The 15148-nt window shown below is 43.7% G+C and overlaps 2 protein-coding genes across 5 annotated transcripts in view; both read left to right on the forward strand.

Annotated features, from left to right (window-relative positions):
* Positions 1-513, forward strand: part of PEBP4 (phosphatidylethanolamine binding protein 4) — a 42751-nt gene extending 42238 nt beyond the window's left edge. For all 4 annotated transcript variants that reach the window (XM_072149326.1, XM_072149325.1, XM_072149324.1 and 1 more), the window contains one exon: positions 219-513. In XM_072149326.1, coding sequence (XP_072005427.1) covers positions 219-319 — 101 coding nt within the window. In that variant the 3' untranslated portion in view covers positions 320-513. The remainder of the gene's footprint in view (positions 1-218) is intronic.
* A 10042-nt stretch (positions 514-10555) lies between these two features.
* On the forward strand, positions 10556-15062 carry EGR3 (early growth response 3). The gene is made up of 2 exons (XM_072149328.1): positions 10556-11225; positions 13829-15062. Exons 1-2 carry the CDS (start codon positions 11075-11077, stop codon positions 14821-14823), a joined length of 1146 nt encoding a protein of 381 aa, XP_072005429.1. The 5' UTR covers positions 10556-11074; the 3' UTR covers positions 14824-15062.
* The last annotated feature ends 86 nt before the right edge of the window (positions 15063-15148 follow it).

The raw sequence follows: 15148 nt of genomic DNA on the forward strand, positions 1-15148 counted from the left end.
GGTAAGTAAATTTGCCCCATAGTATCTGAAGTGCACGGACTCTCCGAGACGTCCACACACCTTTGTCTAGTCTCATATATTAGGTCAAGATTAATTGCTTAATATGTAATGCATAATCCATCCGCCATTGGTTGCTCCATTGTAGCTCATGGTAGGTAGGGGTAGGTTGTAGTAGTCGTCCATATGACTTGATTAGATATGAATCTTCTCTCTTACAGGTAACTTTGACCCCGATGCCTTCGCACTGCGCAACAACTTGGGCAAACCGGTGGCCACCACGGAGTTCAAGGCCAAGAACCCCATACAGAAAAGTCTTTAACGTTGATCAATGATCACATCTGTGTCCTTGTAGGTCATAAACCTAGTGCTCATTTCACCTACCTGTTAGAGAATAGCATATAATATGAGATGGATGTGCTGGTGTTACAATGTATGTGAGCGCTGGAGTTTGGTCGATGATTCATTTCATTCATTCTCCTATAACATAAAATCTTCTCTGGCTTTTGTCTTCCAGTTGGTTATTTTTTTTTTTTATCAAGGTTATGAAAGGTGTATTCACATAGAGACATAGTTGACGCAGATCCATCAAATCCAATCTATAATCCTTGTGGTCTGGGAGACCCATGGGTGTGAGGTTCCTGATCTTCAGGACCCCAGACAGTTACACAGGATAGTTTATGGCCAAAACCTCTAAATCCGATCACTTCTAAGGCGTCCACATAGATAAAACACTAGGCACTCAATATAAGAGAACTTCCCACATATTACGCTAAGGACCATTGGACCTCCACAGACTCTTCTATATCACTATTAGAGGATGGAATCCCATATTTAAGGTGTGGTCTCAAAAGGGGATTATAAAGGAGCAATATTCAATATTCAAAGTAAAAAAAAATATAGATAAAACATTACTCACCTTCCTGATGTTCCCTGAGTTTAGCTCCGGTGCTCCATTCTTTGCCAACTCTGGTCAAAGTCAATGACGTCCTATTCACGTCATAGGGGACTATGTATTAATGCCACATGACCGACGGGTCTAGGTGCCCCTATGATAACTGTTTTTTATCTCTAACTCAGAAAAACTTTTTTAGTAACTAAAAGGTGGAGCCCTCCTCCATAGCCAGTGTACATATGTAATATGTGAAATTGGGGGAATCTCTAAAAAACTTCATCTTGAACTGGAGATGCCGAATGTATGTGATATCTTGAACGTGATGTTGACAGAAGATGTACAGAACAATTCCAGTCCTCCCTGCCTATGGTGAAAGGGACAGCTCAGATGCATAATAGTATAACTAGGGCAATTATGAAATCTACCATCCCTGCTAAACACATCTGTTGTCCATACAGAGTAGAGAGGAGTCTACAAAATGTATCTGAACCAACATTATGACCAATACTATGACATAGACGACCATAAGGCCTTGACACAAAGGTCAAAGAAAAGAAAAACAGGCACTCCCTGGTGCAAATAAACGTGGGTTTCTCAAGGTTTCTTGAATTGTAGTAATATTCTGCTCAACTTTGTTGGTTGTGCATCCAGGCACAACGCTGTCAATTCGCGTATCGGTTGCTGCCTCAATCCTGCCGGTGGATGGTTTCCCCGGTGTAAAATTGCCAGAGAAATCCGGGGTATTCCGAGAAAAGCTTCTCGGAGTAAAAAAGAACTTACAAGGTGCAAAAACGAGTGGTCAAAAAAGCTATAATAGCTATGAAGGTTAATCCATTTTAATGTCAAACTTAAAAAGTACATGTAAAATAAATAATTAAAATCTGGACAACGCGTTTCGCGCCTATCACTGGGATCTACTGAGAAGCCTTTCTCTGAATACCCTGGATTTCTATGACACAAAGGAATGTTCCCAATTTCTAGTCTGAAACAGTGGAGAGAATGGGGGTCATTTACTAAGGCCCGATTTGCTTTTTCCCGACGTGTTACCCGAATATTTCCGATTTGCACCGATTTTCCCTGAATTGCCCCGGGATTTTGGCACACGCGATCGGATTGTGGCGCATCGGCGCTGGCATGCACGCGACGGAAATCGGGGGGGGGGGGGGGCGTGGCCAAACAAAAACCCGACGGATTCGGAAAAACCGCCGCATTTAAAAAAAAAAATAGTGTTGCTGGACTCGCGCTTACCTTCACTAGGAATAGGCCGGTGAACTCCTTTGCATTCCGGCGGGCCTCGGCGGACTTCAGCGCAGCAGTGCCACCTGGTGGACGTCGGAGGAACTGCCTTAGTGAATCCCGGCCGGACCCGAATCCACCGCAGAGAACGCGCTGCTGGATCGCGAAGGGACCGGGTAAGTAAATCTGCCCCATTATCTATAATTAAAGTCGCAACAACACATCTGGATGCCTAAGTAGGGAAACTGTGTAACCCATTCCAGAGGACACAAAGCCACCTGCCTGTAGGTGTCCGTAAGAGAAGTTCACTTTCACACCAAATGCTTCAAAGTTCTTAAAGAGAAGCCTTGAAACCCACGCTTTGGTCCACAAAAAGCCTCCCCACATCCCTCCTTGGATATTGGCCACTATATTAGAGGAAGATTTCTCTCTCACAAGTGTTGCCCTTGTAGTTATTCTTCAATAGTCATAAAGCCTATTGGATCTCGACTCCAACAGAACCACACATCAAAGTACGGTAATTCATTCTGAATGGTGGTACCATAAAGCTGTCTTACCCATCAGCCAATATCTGTAGAGTAAATTTATGATACCTCCTTCCCTTGAAATGTGCAATTACATGGTTTCTATTAAAATGATTACATTGAATTTCCCAGGGTTGGGGGTCACCACTTCATAGGAGGTCCAAATTGAAAAAGTTAGTGTAGTAACTACATATATAGTGTAGCTAGACGTATAGATGTCTAGAAAGCTATCCGCCTGTATCTCCCTATGGGGAAAGAGATGATTGGACAGGTTGGATCCTTACGTTGTTATCAGACACGAGGGATGTTGGGCAGACACTTATCCAGAATGAAGAACATCCAAGAGGTAAAAAGTGTGGCATGAGAAGTAGAGTCTGTGTATTGTAAAGCTGACACCTGCCACTAACACCCACGATCGTTGCTGGAACTAATTGCGGGTGTCAACCTATTAAAAGTTTCAATGGAACCTGACCGCAGGCGGTGGCGGACGTGTGGCACCATCTTGGCTCTCATGGCCGTCATGTGAATAATTATCCACAAAACAACCCCCCCTTCCCCAATGGGTTTATGTCCTGTTTCCTGTGTGACACCTAATTGCATGTGTAACCTATAGCACATGACCGGACACTATGTACAAAAAAATTCCCAATGGAATCAATGGAGTAAATCCATATTTTATTGTTTCGTATTAATTTATGCTGACAGGTTCCCTATAAATGGTGTCACAAGGATATATGATTTTTCTCGCCCTCAAACGGCGCTGTAAATGGAAAGTTTTTAAAAAACATATAACTTTCGGAAAGTTACATAGTTTTATACAGTTGAATAAAGACACATCCATCAAGTTCAACCAAGGAAGGGAAGGGATTGGATGAGGAAGGGGTTTAGGGGAAACAATTCTATATAACATAACCATGAATGTTATTAAGATGTAAAAAGGCATCTAGACCCTTCTTGAAGCTCTCTGCTGTCCCTGCTGTGACCAGCGCCTGAGGCAGGCTATTCCACAGATTAGCAGTTCTCATAGTAAAAAAAAATCCCTATCGCCTCTGGTGAATAAACCTTGTTTTCTCCAGACGGAGACAGTGCCCCCTCGTCTTTTGATTTGATTTAATCTGAAACAACTTTCCACCATATTTTTTGTATGGACCATTCATATATTTATATAAATTAATTATGTCCCCTCTTTTCTAGGCTAAATAAATTAAATTATTTTAATCTTTCCTCGTAGCAGAGATCCTCCATACCCCTTATCATTTTTATGGTTCTTCATTGTATCCTCTCTAAAATAAAGGTTTTGTCCAGCAAAGTAAATTGAGAGGCCAGTAAAATACTGAATGGTTTCTTCTTTCTCCCAGTCGCTGTTGTACTAAACTTCCTGGGAGTCTCCCGACAGCACAGGAAGTGCCAGGAGAAGCCGATCACTGGGCGGAGCAATGACCCGTCTCAGCTAGTGATTTGCTCCCACTGTTTCTTGTGGTACCATGTGACACCCAGAGGCACAAATGCAGCAGGGACTAAATGCACCATTATTAATGTCTTATTATGTTTGTATATGTCCACCATCATCTGAATATGACGGCGCCATGTGACTAAATATTGATTAGCATTTTATTTTAACGCACCCCTTTAAGGTAGACTGTGTAAACAACAAACCACCTATCGCTAGCAGGAAACCATCATGAAGCTGTAGCTGACATCTTGTCTTCTTGTTATCTGTCCTGCTTATAGTAAACTGTAAAAATGATTCTATGCAACAAGGAGAGCGATGAAGAGGAGAGAGCGCTCGCTCATTCATGTTATAACGCTATGACCATAGGATGGGAGGGGGGGGTCTAGGAGGGGAATTTGCATCTTCTTTAACAAAGACTATAATACAAGAACAAAAAAAAAAAAGTGAGAACGTATGACCATGGGTAGCACGTGAAATCACATTGCCTAGTAACCATTTTCCTACCCTGTAGCAATCAATTTCTACAAAACTGTCTATTGCTGACAATAGTAACCAACAGCTGGCAAGCCGCACGTACACGAAAAAAAATTCTACTATTTGGCTCTGGATTTTATTTTGTTTTTTAAAGGGACACGACTGATAAAGTTGGAGTGAATGTGGAAATATCAGCCATTTGTAGGTGACAGGTTCCCCCTCTGAGTAACACTGACTCTGCTGTAGGTTCTAGAATTCCTAGGATCCGTCTTTTTTTGTTACTAATTGATCTGTGTTCTTTTAGTGTGTTGTGATGTTCTACTCATTGGAAACTGTCAACATGCAGGTCTTTGTCTGTCTCCATGTATAGATTTCACTGCACAAGGGATGTGTGTCTGATAAGCGGAGATGTTCCTGGGTTACATTCATGAAACTTATTCTCTTGTAGGTGAAGTGTCCTGCATCCTCAGCCTTTCACGCCCAGGAGTGTAACTAGGAGAGGCAGGGTCTCATAGCAGACTTCTTATTGGCTCCCCCTTCCCCATATAAAAATTATATATATTTGTATACTCACACATGTTACAATCACACACAGTGGGGCACATTTACTTACCCGTCCTGTCACGAGCCCCGAGGTGCATTGTCCAACAAGGATTCGGAGCTGCCGCGATTCACTAAGATCGTGCGCCCGATATCCTACATGTGTCACTTCCCCGCTCAGGTCCACCGGAGTTCACCTTATTCTTCTGGTGCATGTAAACGCATGGGCTTGCGACACAATTTTGAATGTTAAATCCCGCGCTCAGTCCGAATCCATCAGATCATCCGACTGCCCGCCCCCCCGATTTGTGTCGCAGGAAAGCCAGCGCCAATATCCGATCGCATGCAACAAAAAGCCCTTCTAAAGGTGGCGCACATTGGAAATTGTCTGATATTCCGACAATAGTGCGGTTCACAGACCGTTAGTAAATGAGCCCCAGTATATCCACCCAGTAACGTATATACAGACATACATCTTATACGCATCACATATGCACGCTCATACAGCACATACATACAACATACACACCCAATCCTACATAAGCCAGGGCCCCCGACACTGCAGACCCCATAGCAGCTGCCATGGCTGCTACCCTTTAAAGGAAACCTATAATGAGGAATCAGAATTCGATCTGATGGTAGATTCCTCCTGCCTGCCTCTGCCCTAATCTGTCATTTAATAATTTTGGAACCTAAGCTAGCCTGTTAAAAACTTTTATTTTAGTAATAGATACATAGATAGAATTTCAACTTCAGGATCAATAAAGTTTTATCTTTTTATTTCAGCAAACATATAAAAAAAACAACAGATAAATACAAAGATGTAACAATACATACAATATAGTACATCAACAATAACAAACCCATAGTAGTTGGTACCTCGTTTGGAATTGGCAAATTAGCAAAGCCCCGCAAGCCCCACATAATAGTAAAAAATAAAAATGAAAAGTTAAAAAAATATATATTAAAAAACCCCAAAAATTCTAATCTCCCCCCTTTCCCTAGAACTCATGTAAATAAACAGTAAAAATCATAAACACGTTAGGTATCGCCGTGTCCGAAAATGCCCTATCAAAAAATGTTTTCTCACTGCGTTTAACCCGTAACTGAAAATAGCGCCCGAAGCCGAAAATGGCACTTTTTTGCCATTTTGAAAAATATAAAAAAATTCAAAAAAAACTGATCAAAAGGTCGTACAGTCCTAAAAATGATAGCATTGAAAACGTCATCAAAAGTTGCAAAAAATGAGTCAACCCTACAGGTCCATGAACATTTAAATGAATAGTAGCTACAAAAAATGCTATGTACCTAAAAGTGGTGCCATAGAAAAATATGGCTTTCCCCACAAAAAACAAGCCCTGTACAGAAACTTGTTATGGATTTAGAATTTAGTGAAGAGAAGACTAATATGATAATATGTGCCTGTACCCAAAATGGGCTACATATTAACAAGGGGATTTACAAGGCACCATCCAGCCTAAGGTTACTCCAGGTATAATATTCCTGCCGGCCTGGCTACATAGATGCCGTTAGTGCTGCTGCTAATGGGAATAGTCAGGGGTGGGTTAGGACTGCCGTGGGTCCTGGGCTGTATGAATATCATAGCCCCTACAAGCTCTACTTCCTACATAATGTACTAGAATTAAGCTTCTTGGGTAATGGAGGACGTGTCCCTTCTGCCTGTTTGCAATCTGCGGTTCAGGACCTATTGAGGACCTTCAAAGGTCCTGAAATGGTTCATGTGTACATGTGTATTCAGAACAAGAACAGATGTTTGAGGATTTTATGGGTGAAGGTCCCTCTTAGTATAAAATATTCTAGGTGATTTGGGTGGCAATGGGCCTCTAGAAGGCTAGGCCCCCGAGCTATGGACCACACCGCCTAGATTATAATCCACTACTGGGAAAAGTAGTACAATACCTACCTACCTGTTTCTACCAGGATGTTCATACAGTCTGTGAACAATACCTGTCTGCCAGCATATTCCGGATACAGTATCTATCTACCTGGATGTCCATATACTGTGTGTACAATACTTACCTGTGTGCTTCTACCTGGATATCCATATACTGTGTGTACAATACTTACCTGTGTGCTTCTACCTGGATGTCCATATACTGTGTGTACAATACTTACCTGTGTGCTTCTACCTGGATGTCCATATACTGTGTGTACGATACTTACCTGTGTGCTTCTACCTGGATGTCCATATACTGTGTGTACAATACTTACCTGTGTGCTTCTACCTGGATGTCCATATACTGTGTGTACAATACTTACCTGTGTGCTTCTACCTGGATGTCCATATACTGTGTGTACAATACTTACCTGTGTGCTTCTACCTGGATGTCCATATACTGTGTGTACATTACTTACCTGTGTGCTTCTACCTGGATATCCATATACTGTGTGTACAATACTTACCTGTGTGCTTCTACCTGGATGTCCATATACTGTGTGTACAATACTTACCTGTGTGCTTCTACCTGGATGTCCATATACTGTGTGTACAATACTTACCTGTCTGCCTCTATCTGGATGTCCATATACTGTGTGTACAATACTTACCTGTGTGCTTCTACCTGGATGTTCATATACTGTGTGTACAATACTTACCTGTGTGCTTCTACCTGAATGTTCATATACTGTGTGTACAATACTTACCTGTGGTCTTCTACCTGGATATCCATATACTGTGTGTACAATACTTACCTGTGTGCTTCTACCTGGATGTCCATATACTGTGTACACAATACTTACCTGTGTGCTTCTACCTGGATATCCATATACTGTGTGTACAATACTTACCTGTGGTCTTCTACCTGGATGTCCATATACTGTGTACACAATACTTACCTGTGTGCTTCTACCTGAATGTCCATATACTGTGTGTACGATACTTACCTGTGTGCTTCTACCTGGATGTCCATATACTGTGTGTACAATACTTACCTTTGTGCTTCTACCTGGATGTTCATATACTGTGTGTACGATACTTACCTGTGTGCTTCTACCTGGATGTCCATATACTGTGTGTACAATACTTACCTGTGTGCTTCTACCTGGATGTTCATATACTGTGTGTACGATACTTACCTGTGTGCTTCTACCTGGATGTCCATATACTGTGTGTACAATACTTACCTGTGTGCCTCTACCTGGATGTCCATATACTGTGTGTACAATACTTACCTGTGGTCTTCTACCTGGATATCCATATACTGTGTGTACATTACTTACCTGTGTGCGTCTACCTGGATATCCATATACTGTGTGTACGATACTTACCTGTGTGCTTCTACCTGGATGTCCATATACTGTGTGTACAATACTTACCTGTGTTCTTCTACCTGGATGTCCATATACTGTGTGTACAATACTTACCTGTGTGCCTCTACCTGGATGTCTATATAGTGGGTGTACATTACTTACCTGTGTGCTTCTACCTAGATGTCCATATATTGTGTGTACAATACTTACCTGTGGTCTTCTACCTGAATGTCCCTATAGTGTGTGTACAATACTTACCTGTGTGCTTCTACCTGGATGTCCATATACTGTGTGTACAATACTTACCTGTGGTCTTCTACCTGGATATCCATATACTGTGTGTACAATACTTACCTGTGTGCGTCTATCTGGATATCCATATACTGTGTGTACAATACTTACCTGTGTGCTTCCACCTGGATGTCCATATACTATGTGTACAATACTTACCTGTGTGCTTCTACCTGGATGTCTATATAGTGTGTGTACAATACTTACCTGTGTGCTTCTACCTGGATATCCATATACTGTGTGTACGATACTTACCTGTGTGCTTCTACCTAGATGTCCATATAGTGTGTGTACAATACTTACCTGTGTGCCTCTACCTGGATATCCATATACTGTGTGTACAATACTTACCTGTGTGCTTCTATCTGGATGTCCATATACTGTGTGTACAATACTTACCTGTGTTCTACCTGGATGTCCATATACTGTGTGTACAATACTTAGCTGTGTGCTTCTACCTGGATGTCCATATACTGTGTGTACAATACTTAGCTGTGTGCTTCTACCTGGATGTCTATATACTGTGTGTACAATACTTACCTGTGTGCCTCTATCTGGATGTCCATATACTGTGTGTACAATACTTACCTGTGTGCTTCTACCTGGATGTCCATATACTGTGTGTACAACACTTACCTGTGTGCTTCTTTCTGGATGTCCATATACTGTGTGTACAACACTTACCTGTGTGCTTCTTTCTGGATGTCCATATACTGTGTGTACAATACTTACCTGTGGTCTTCTACCTGGATATCCATATACTGTGTGTACATTACTTACCTGTGTGCGTCTACCTGGATATCCATATACTGTGTGTACATTACTTACCTGTGTGCTTCTACCTGGATGTCTATATAGTGTGTGTACATTACTTACCTGTGTGCTTCTACCTGGATGTCCATATACTGTGTGTACAATACTTACCTGTGTGCGTCTACCTGGATATCCATATACTGTGTGTACGATACTTACCTGTGTGCTTCTACCTGGATGTCTATATAGTGTGTGTACATTACTTACCTGTGTGCTTCTACCTGGATGTCCATATACTGTGTGTACAATACTTACCTGTGTGCGTCTACCTGGATATCCATATACTGTGTGTACAATACTTACCTGTGTGCTTCTACCTGGATGTCTATATAGTGTGTGTACATTACTTACCTGTGTGCTTCTACCTGGATGTCCATATACTGTGTGTACGATACTTACCTGTGTGCTTCTACCTGGATGTCTATATAGTGTGTGTACATTACTTACCTGTGTGCTTCTACCTGGATGTCCATATACTGTGTGTACAATACTTACCTGTGTGCTTCTACCTGGATATCCATATACTGTGTGTACAATACTTACCTGTGTGCTTCTACCTGGATGTCCATATACTGTGTGTACAATACTTACCTGTGTGCGTCTACCTGGATATCCATATACTGTGTGTACGATACTTACCTGTGTGCTTCTACCTGGATGTCTATATAGTGTGTGTACATTACTTACCTGTGTGCTTCTACCTAGATGTCTATATAGTGTGTGTACATTACTTACCTGTGTGCTTCTACCTAGATGTCCATATAGTGTGTGTACATTACTTACCTGTGTGCTTCTACCTGGATGTCCGTATCGTGTGCACGATACTTACCTGTATGCCTCTACCTGCATGTCATAAAGTACACAGCTCCTCTGCTCTCCCAGTTCGTGTGGTCCCTGTACAATCCCTACTCTCCAGGTGACAGTTTGCGCTCCCGGTTCTCGGCCGCTTCCTGCACTCTCCGCTGGTTCCATGATGAGGAGGTTCCATTGTGACGTCACGCCCCTGCCTGTCCTTATATGGACAGTTACGTCACTGGAGCTTCCCGAGGCGGAGATAAAAAGCAGCCGGAGTCCCCGGACAGAGCATCGGGATTCAGAGAGCACAGGAGAGAGAATGCACAGAGGCTGCATGTCCCTTGGGAGGGAGATAACCCCTTAGCTGCCACTTTTATGCCACAGGTGGGGGGCACCTGACATAACCACACCCTTTAAATGCCAGAATAATCTAAGCACTTTCCATTGTGGGTGCACACTGCCTCCATTAAGGACACCTGTTCCCCACCTCCAGGTGCAGATCTTAGTAGCCCCTGCTTAGGGCATCCCCCAGGTTACACCTCCTCCACCATCTTATGGGGTAGCATCGCCTATTCCTCCTTTCATCCATTCCATTGACTCATCCTCCATCTAGCCACCCCTGTTCTGTATGTGCATGGGGTACATGTGAGCCCCCCATCTCCATGATGGAGCACAGCTAGTCCCCCCTCTCCTGGCAGAGAAGAATCATCTCTCCCTGAGGATCCCAGCAGTGTCTCCTGCGGTGCCAGGTGGGCAGCACTTCTCTCCTGGGCACTGGCTGGTGCTATGACCGGGAAGCTGCTGGAGAAACTCCCTGTGAATATGACATCTCTTCTCCCAGACCCCCTGTACTCTGAGGAGGGGCAGGATCTGACCGGGGCTCTGGCCATCTACCCTGGAGGGGGCAGCGATCAGCATTACTCTGCCATGTCTGCAGGTGAGTGCATGTATCTGAGCATCATGTCATGTATCTGTAGGAATGTTACAATGTAGATACATCATGTCTGCCGCATGGCTCACACTCCTTTGTGAGAAGCTTCAGTGTATGCCAAGCACTCGGGGGTAGGTGTCCGGCCTGGGGGGGGTCTTATGGTGGTCAGAGTGCCCCCATAGGCAGTGCCAGCTGCTCAGACACAGAGCACGTCACATTGTGGGGGCAGGAAGTCTTTAAATATGGCTGCGGAGGTGGGGGAGCTCCCGGGGTGTGGGGGTGGCAGGCGACACGTGGGGGCAGCTGGTGACAGCTCACAGGATAGTGGGTGAGTAGGTGTAGTATGGGGGAGATTCCAAGCTTTAATATCTCACCTTCTACATGACCTTTAAAACTTTCCTGTGCCCAATTGTGGAGAAAACTTCTGTGAAGGTTATCAGCAGGGTGTGGGGGGCAGATCCAGGATGTAGTAGAGATATACCAGGTCTACTGTATATACCAGCATCACCTATATAGATCATACTGCAGCTCACCCCACTGACCAGGCACATCCCATCATCCACCCTCTTTCTATATGTTATGTAAATAGAAGAAATATGGTAAAAGCCCCAAACTGAAAAAAGGTACATGTGATGTCATCACTGTATCTATAATAAAAGTCCATGTAAGTATATGTGATCCCAAAGTCTGGGAACATGAAAGGGCGACCCATGTAGCATCCATATGACAAGCCAGACACTCTATAGAACTTACCATTATTTTCTCCAATGGAAGGAGCTTTCGGCCAAACTGTCCCCAAATGTAGCAAAAATCTTTATGAATGTATAAGGCATAAATCTGACCCATCCTATCACATTAGTAATGCCCTCAATGATATAGATCACAATCTATAACTTCCCATTGATAATATGTCTAGGGAGAACATACAGTGCTGGACCTATATTATAAAAGGGCATCTTATAAATAAGTCCCCAAGTGCGAACACAAGGGGACAAACTCTGTAAATACAGGGGTATAAGATGCTTTTCCCCCCACAGACGAGGCAATAATAGTACATCAATAATGATAGAAGAATATATTAGGAGAATCTTTAGTGCCCTGTGATCTGATCCTGAATTATCATTCCCTATGTTGTAGGTTTTTAGGGTTCCCACTTGCTAGTGGAGAGATGCTATAAATGGCACAATTTTTTTTTTTACGTTAGTCTAATGTGGAATTTTTTTTAGCAATAACTTTTCCAATGTGGACATCACCTTTAAGGTTGGGTTTCCAGTTAATGTACCCCTACACAGAATTGAAAAAAGCAAACAAAACAATTTTTATTTTCCTAATAATGGCAGTAGAAGGATCGGGCACAGGAGCCTACCGGGGTAGCAAACATAGCAGCTTCTATGGGGCCCACAGTGTCAGGGGTTCCCAGAGTGTTTATGCTGTATGTCTGTATATATGGTGTGTAACTTAGATGGCGGCGCCATTCAGATTTCTGCTATGGTGCCCTGCATCTCCTAGTTACGCCCCTGACTGGGCATGCTGGATTTCAGTATGCTTGATCCTAATCTGTGATCCTCAGAGGTGTCTGGCAGTAGCTTACTCCACTTATTTAGAACACGTGAACACTGGGCCAGGCTGAGCATGCATGTGTATAGTCAGGAGGTAGTGGGGTCATTAGAAATAGTATAGCAATTGAACCAACCTTGCTGATCTTATGTGTATGGGGGGGGGGGATCCTTGTTAGATGATAATGATGACTTTATCACCTCAGGTAGGACGTGTCTGGTAGCGGCTTCTATCCCTTTCCACATTTAGAACATATAGATGATCAGTCGAGAGTTTTAATTCACACTATTATAAATAAAGAGTGCTTGGTTTTTACGTAATATTACCCAGAATTCTCTACATGTGCGCTGCACCTCTGTAGGAGGTCGTCTCGCAAATCCCATGAGAATCCATGAGACAGAAGTCATAGCACCTGGATTATGTGGCACTGCGATGCCGTATGGTGTCACACTAAGAATCTGCATGTCCCTAACACTGACACCCAGGAGTCCATGCAATGAAGTGTCCAGCATGGAGTCATTGAGTTACTCTGCTATACATGACACCTACATACTATACTTTATTCACAGCACAGGAATATTGTATGGTGCTGTGATCATTTACTAGCCTGTATTGTCACTGAATTACCTGCACATTTCCTCTGACTTCTGGTGCTATGGAGATATATTAAAGCTCTGTAACTACTGCTGTCACTGCTGGAGACATTGTTTTCTTTGGTAGCATAACAATGTATAAGACAGTAACGTCAGCTACAATAAAGGGCGCAGGGAACCTCAGTGTGATAGCAAGACATCAAAAAGTGGGGTCCTCAGGGTAGGTTGCATCTATAGCAGGAGACGACTTTGTGTCTTTTGGGTCAGTCCCTTTATTTAGGACGGAGGTTCACAATGTCCAAGGGGAAGGGAAACTTGTTGAATCCGAAGTCGATACTTACTTCCCAAAGTGTGCACACCTGGGGCAGGGCGGCTCTTATATGTACATATACATAGGAGGTATGAATAGACAGTGTTGTATACGTAAGCCCCTTATACTCTTTCTCTCTCTCTCTCCAGATAATGTCATGGATTTAGGTCTGACTAATGACAAGACATCCCAGGATCTTTCCTACACAAGCACATTCCAGCCGGGGAACAAGACTGTCACCTATCTGGGAAAGTTCTCTTTTGATTCCCCTTCCAACTGGTGCCAAGAAAACATCATCAGCTTGATGAGTGCAGGTATCCTTGGTGTGCCCACTTCTCAAGCCCCCACTGGTGGAGGAGGAGGTGGAGGAGGAAGTAGTGGGAGCAACGGAGGCATCATGGGCCAGGCACAAAGTGACGTGGAGTCCATGTTCCACAGTCTTCCTCCTTATTCCAGTTGTGGGGATCTGTACCACGACCAAGTGGGTTTTCAAGGAGGTGGTATGGCTCCTTACTCCTCGCAGGAGTACACATCAACTAAACAAAGCTTAGACTCTAGTGTATTCCCTATGATACCAGACTACAACTTGTTTCACCACAATGCAGAGATACCTACAGTGGACCAAAAACCTTTCCAAAATATGGAAGCAATGCGGGTCAACCCGCCGCCCATCACTCCACTGGAAACCATCAAAGCTTTTAAGGAGAAACAAGTCTTGCCAAGCTTTGGGGGTATGAACCATCAACCTCCGCTTACCCTCAAACCTATCCGGCCAAGAAAATACCCCAACCGCCCGAGCAAGACCCCATTACATGAGAGGCCTCATGCTTGTCCCGCCGAAGGGTGCGATAGGCGCTTTTCCCGTTCTGATGAGCTGACCCGCCATCTCCGGATCCACACAGGCCACAAGCCCTTCCAGTGTCGTATCTGCATGAGGAGCTTCAGCCGATCTGACCACCTGACGACCCACATCCGCACGCACACGGGGGAGAAGCCCTTCGCTTGTGACTTCTGTGGACGCAAGTTTGCACGTAGTGACGAGAGGAAGAGACATGCCAAGATTCACCTCAAACAGAAAGACAAGAAGGGAGGGGATAAAGCGGTCTGCTCCCCCTCGGTGGCACCGGCAGTCACATGCGCTTGACTTCTCACCCAAACGACTTTTTCCTGAAGGAGAATGCTCGACTCGGTGCCCCTCATTGCAGTCATCAGACGCTCTGCAGACTATTACTCTATATACACTTCCAGAGCATCGCTGAACTTTGCATCGTTCCTCCTTCCAGTTCCATTGTCGGAGCATTAAATGGTCGCACTCCTGAAGACCTTTTCACCCTACCTTGATAAATATGCAGAGAATGACTTTCCTTTGTAAGTCTCCTCTAACTTTTAGAGCCCTCCCGCTCGCCCTCTCTTGTGTATAATTGCTTCCCTAACCCTATTTGCAATCCTTTTTGACTTGTATAGCCTCA

Source organism: Engystomops pustulosus, chromosome 4 (genome assembly GCF_040894005.1).
Source record: "Engystomops pustulosus chromosome 4, aEngPut4.maternal, whole genome shotgun sequence".
NCBI classification, from domain to species: domain Eukaryota; kingdom Metazoa; phylum Chordata; class Amphibia; order Anura; family Leptodactylidae; genus Engystomops; species Engystomops pustulosus.

What these genes read in the sequence shown, in the direction of transcription:
- EGR3 (XM_072149328.1), top strand. Translation starts at nt 11,075, where the DNA reads ATGACCGGGAAGCTGCTGGAGAAACTCCCTGTGAATATGACATCTCTT. An exon ending in TTACTCTGCCATGTCTGCAG is followed by an intron (nt 11,226 to 13,828) that starts GTGAGTGCATGT and finishes CTCTCTCTCCAG; the next exon opens with ATAATGTCATGGATTTAGGT.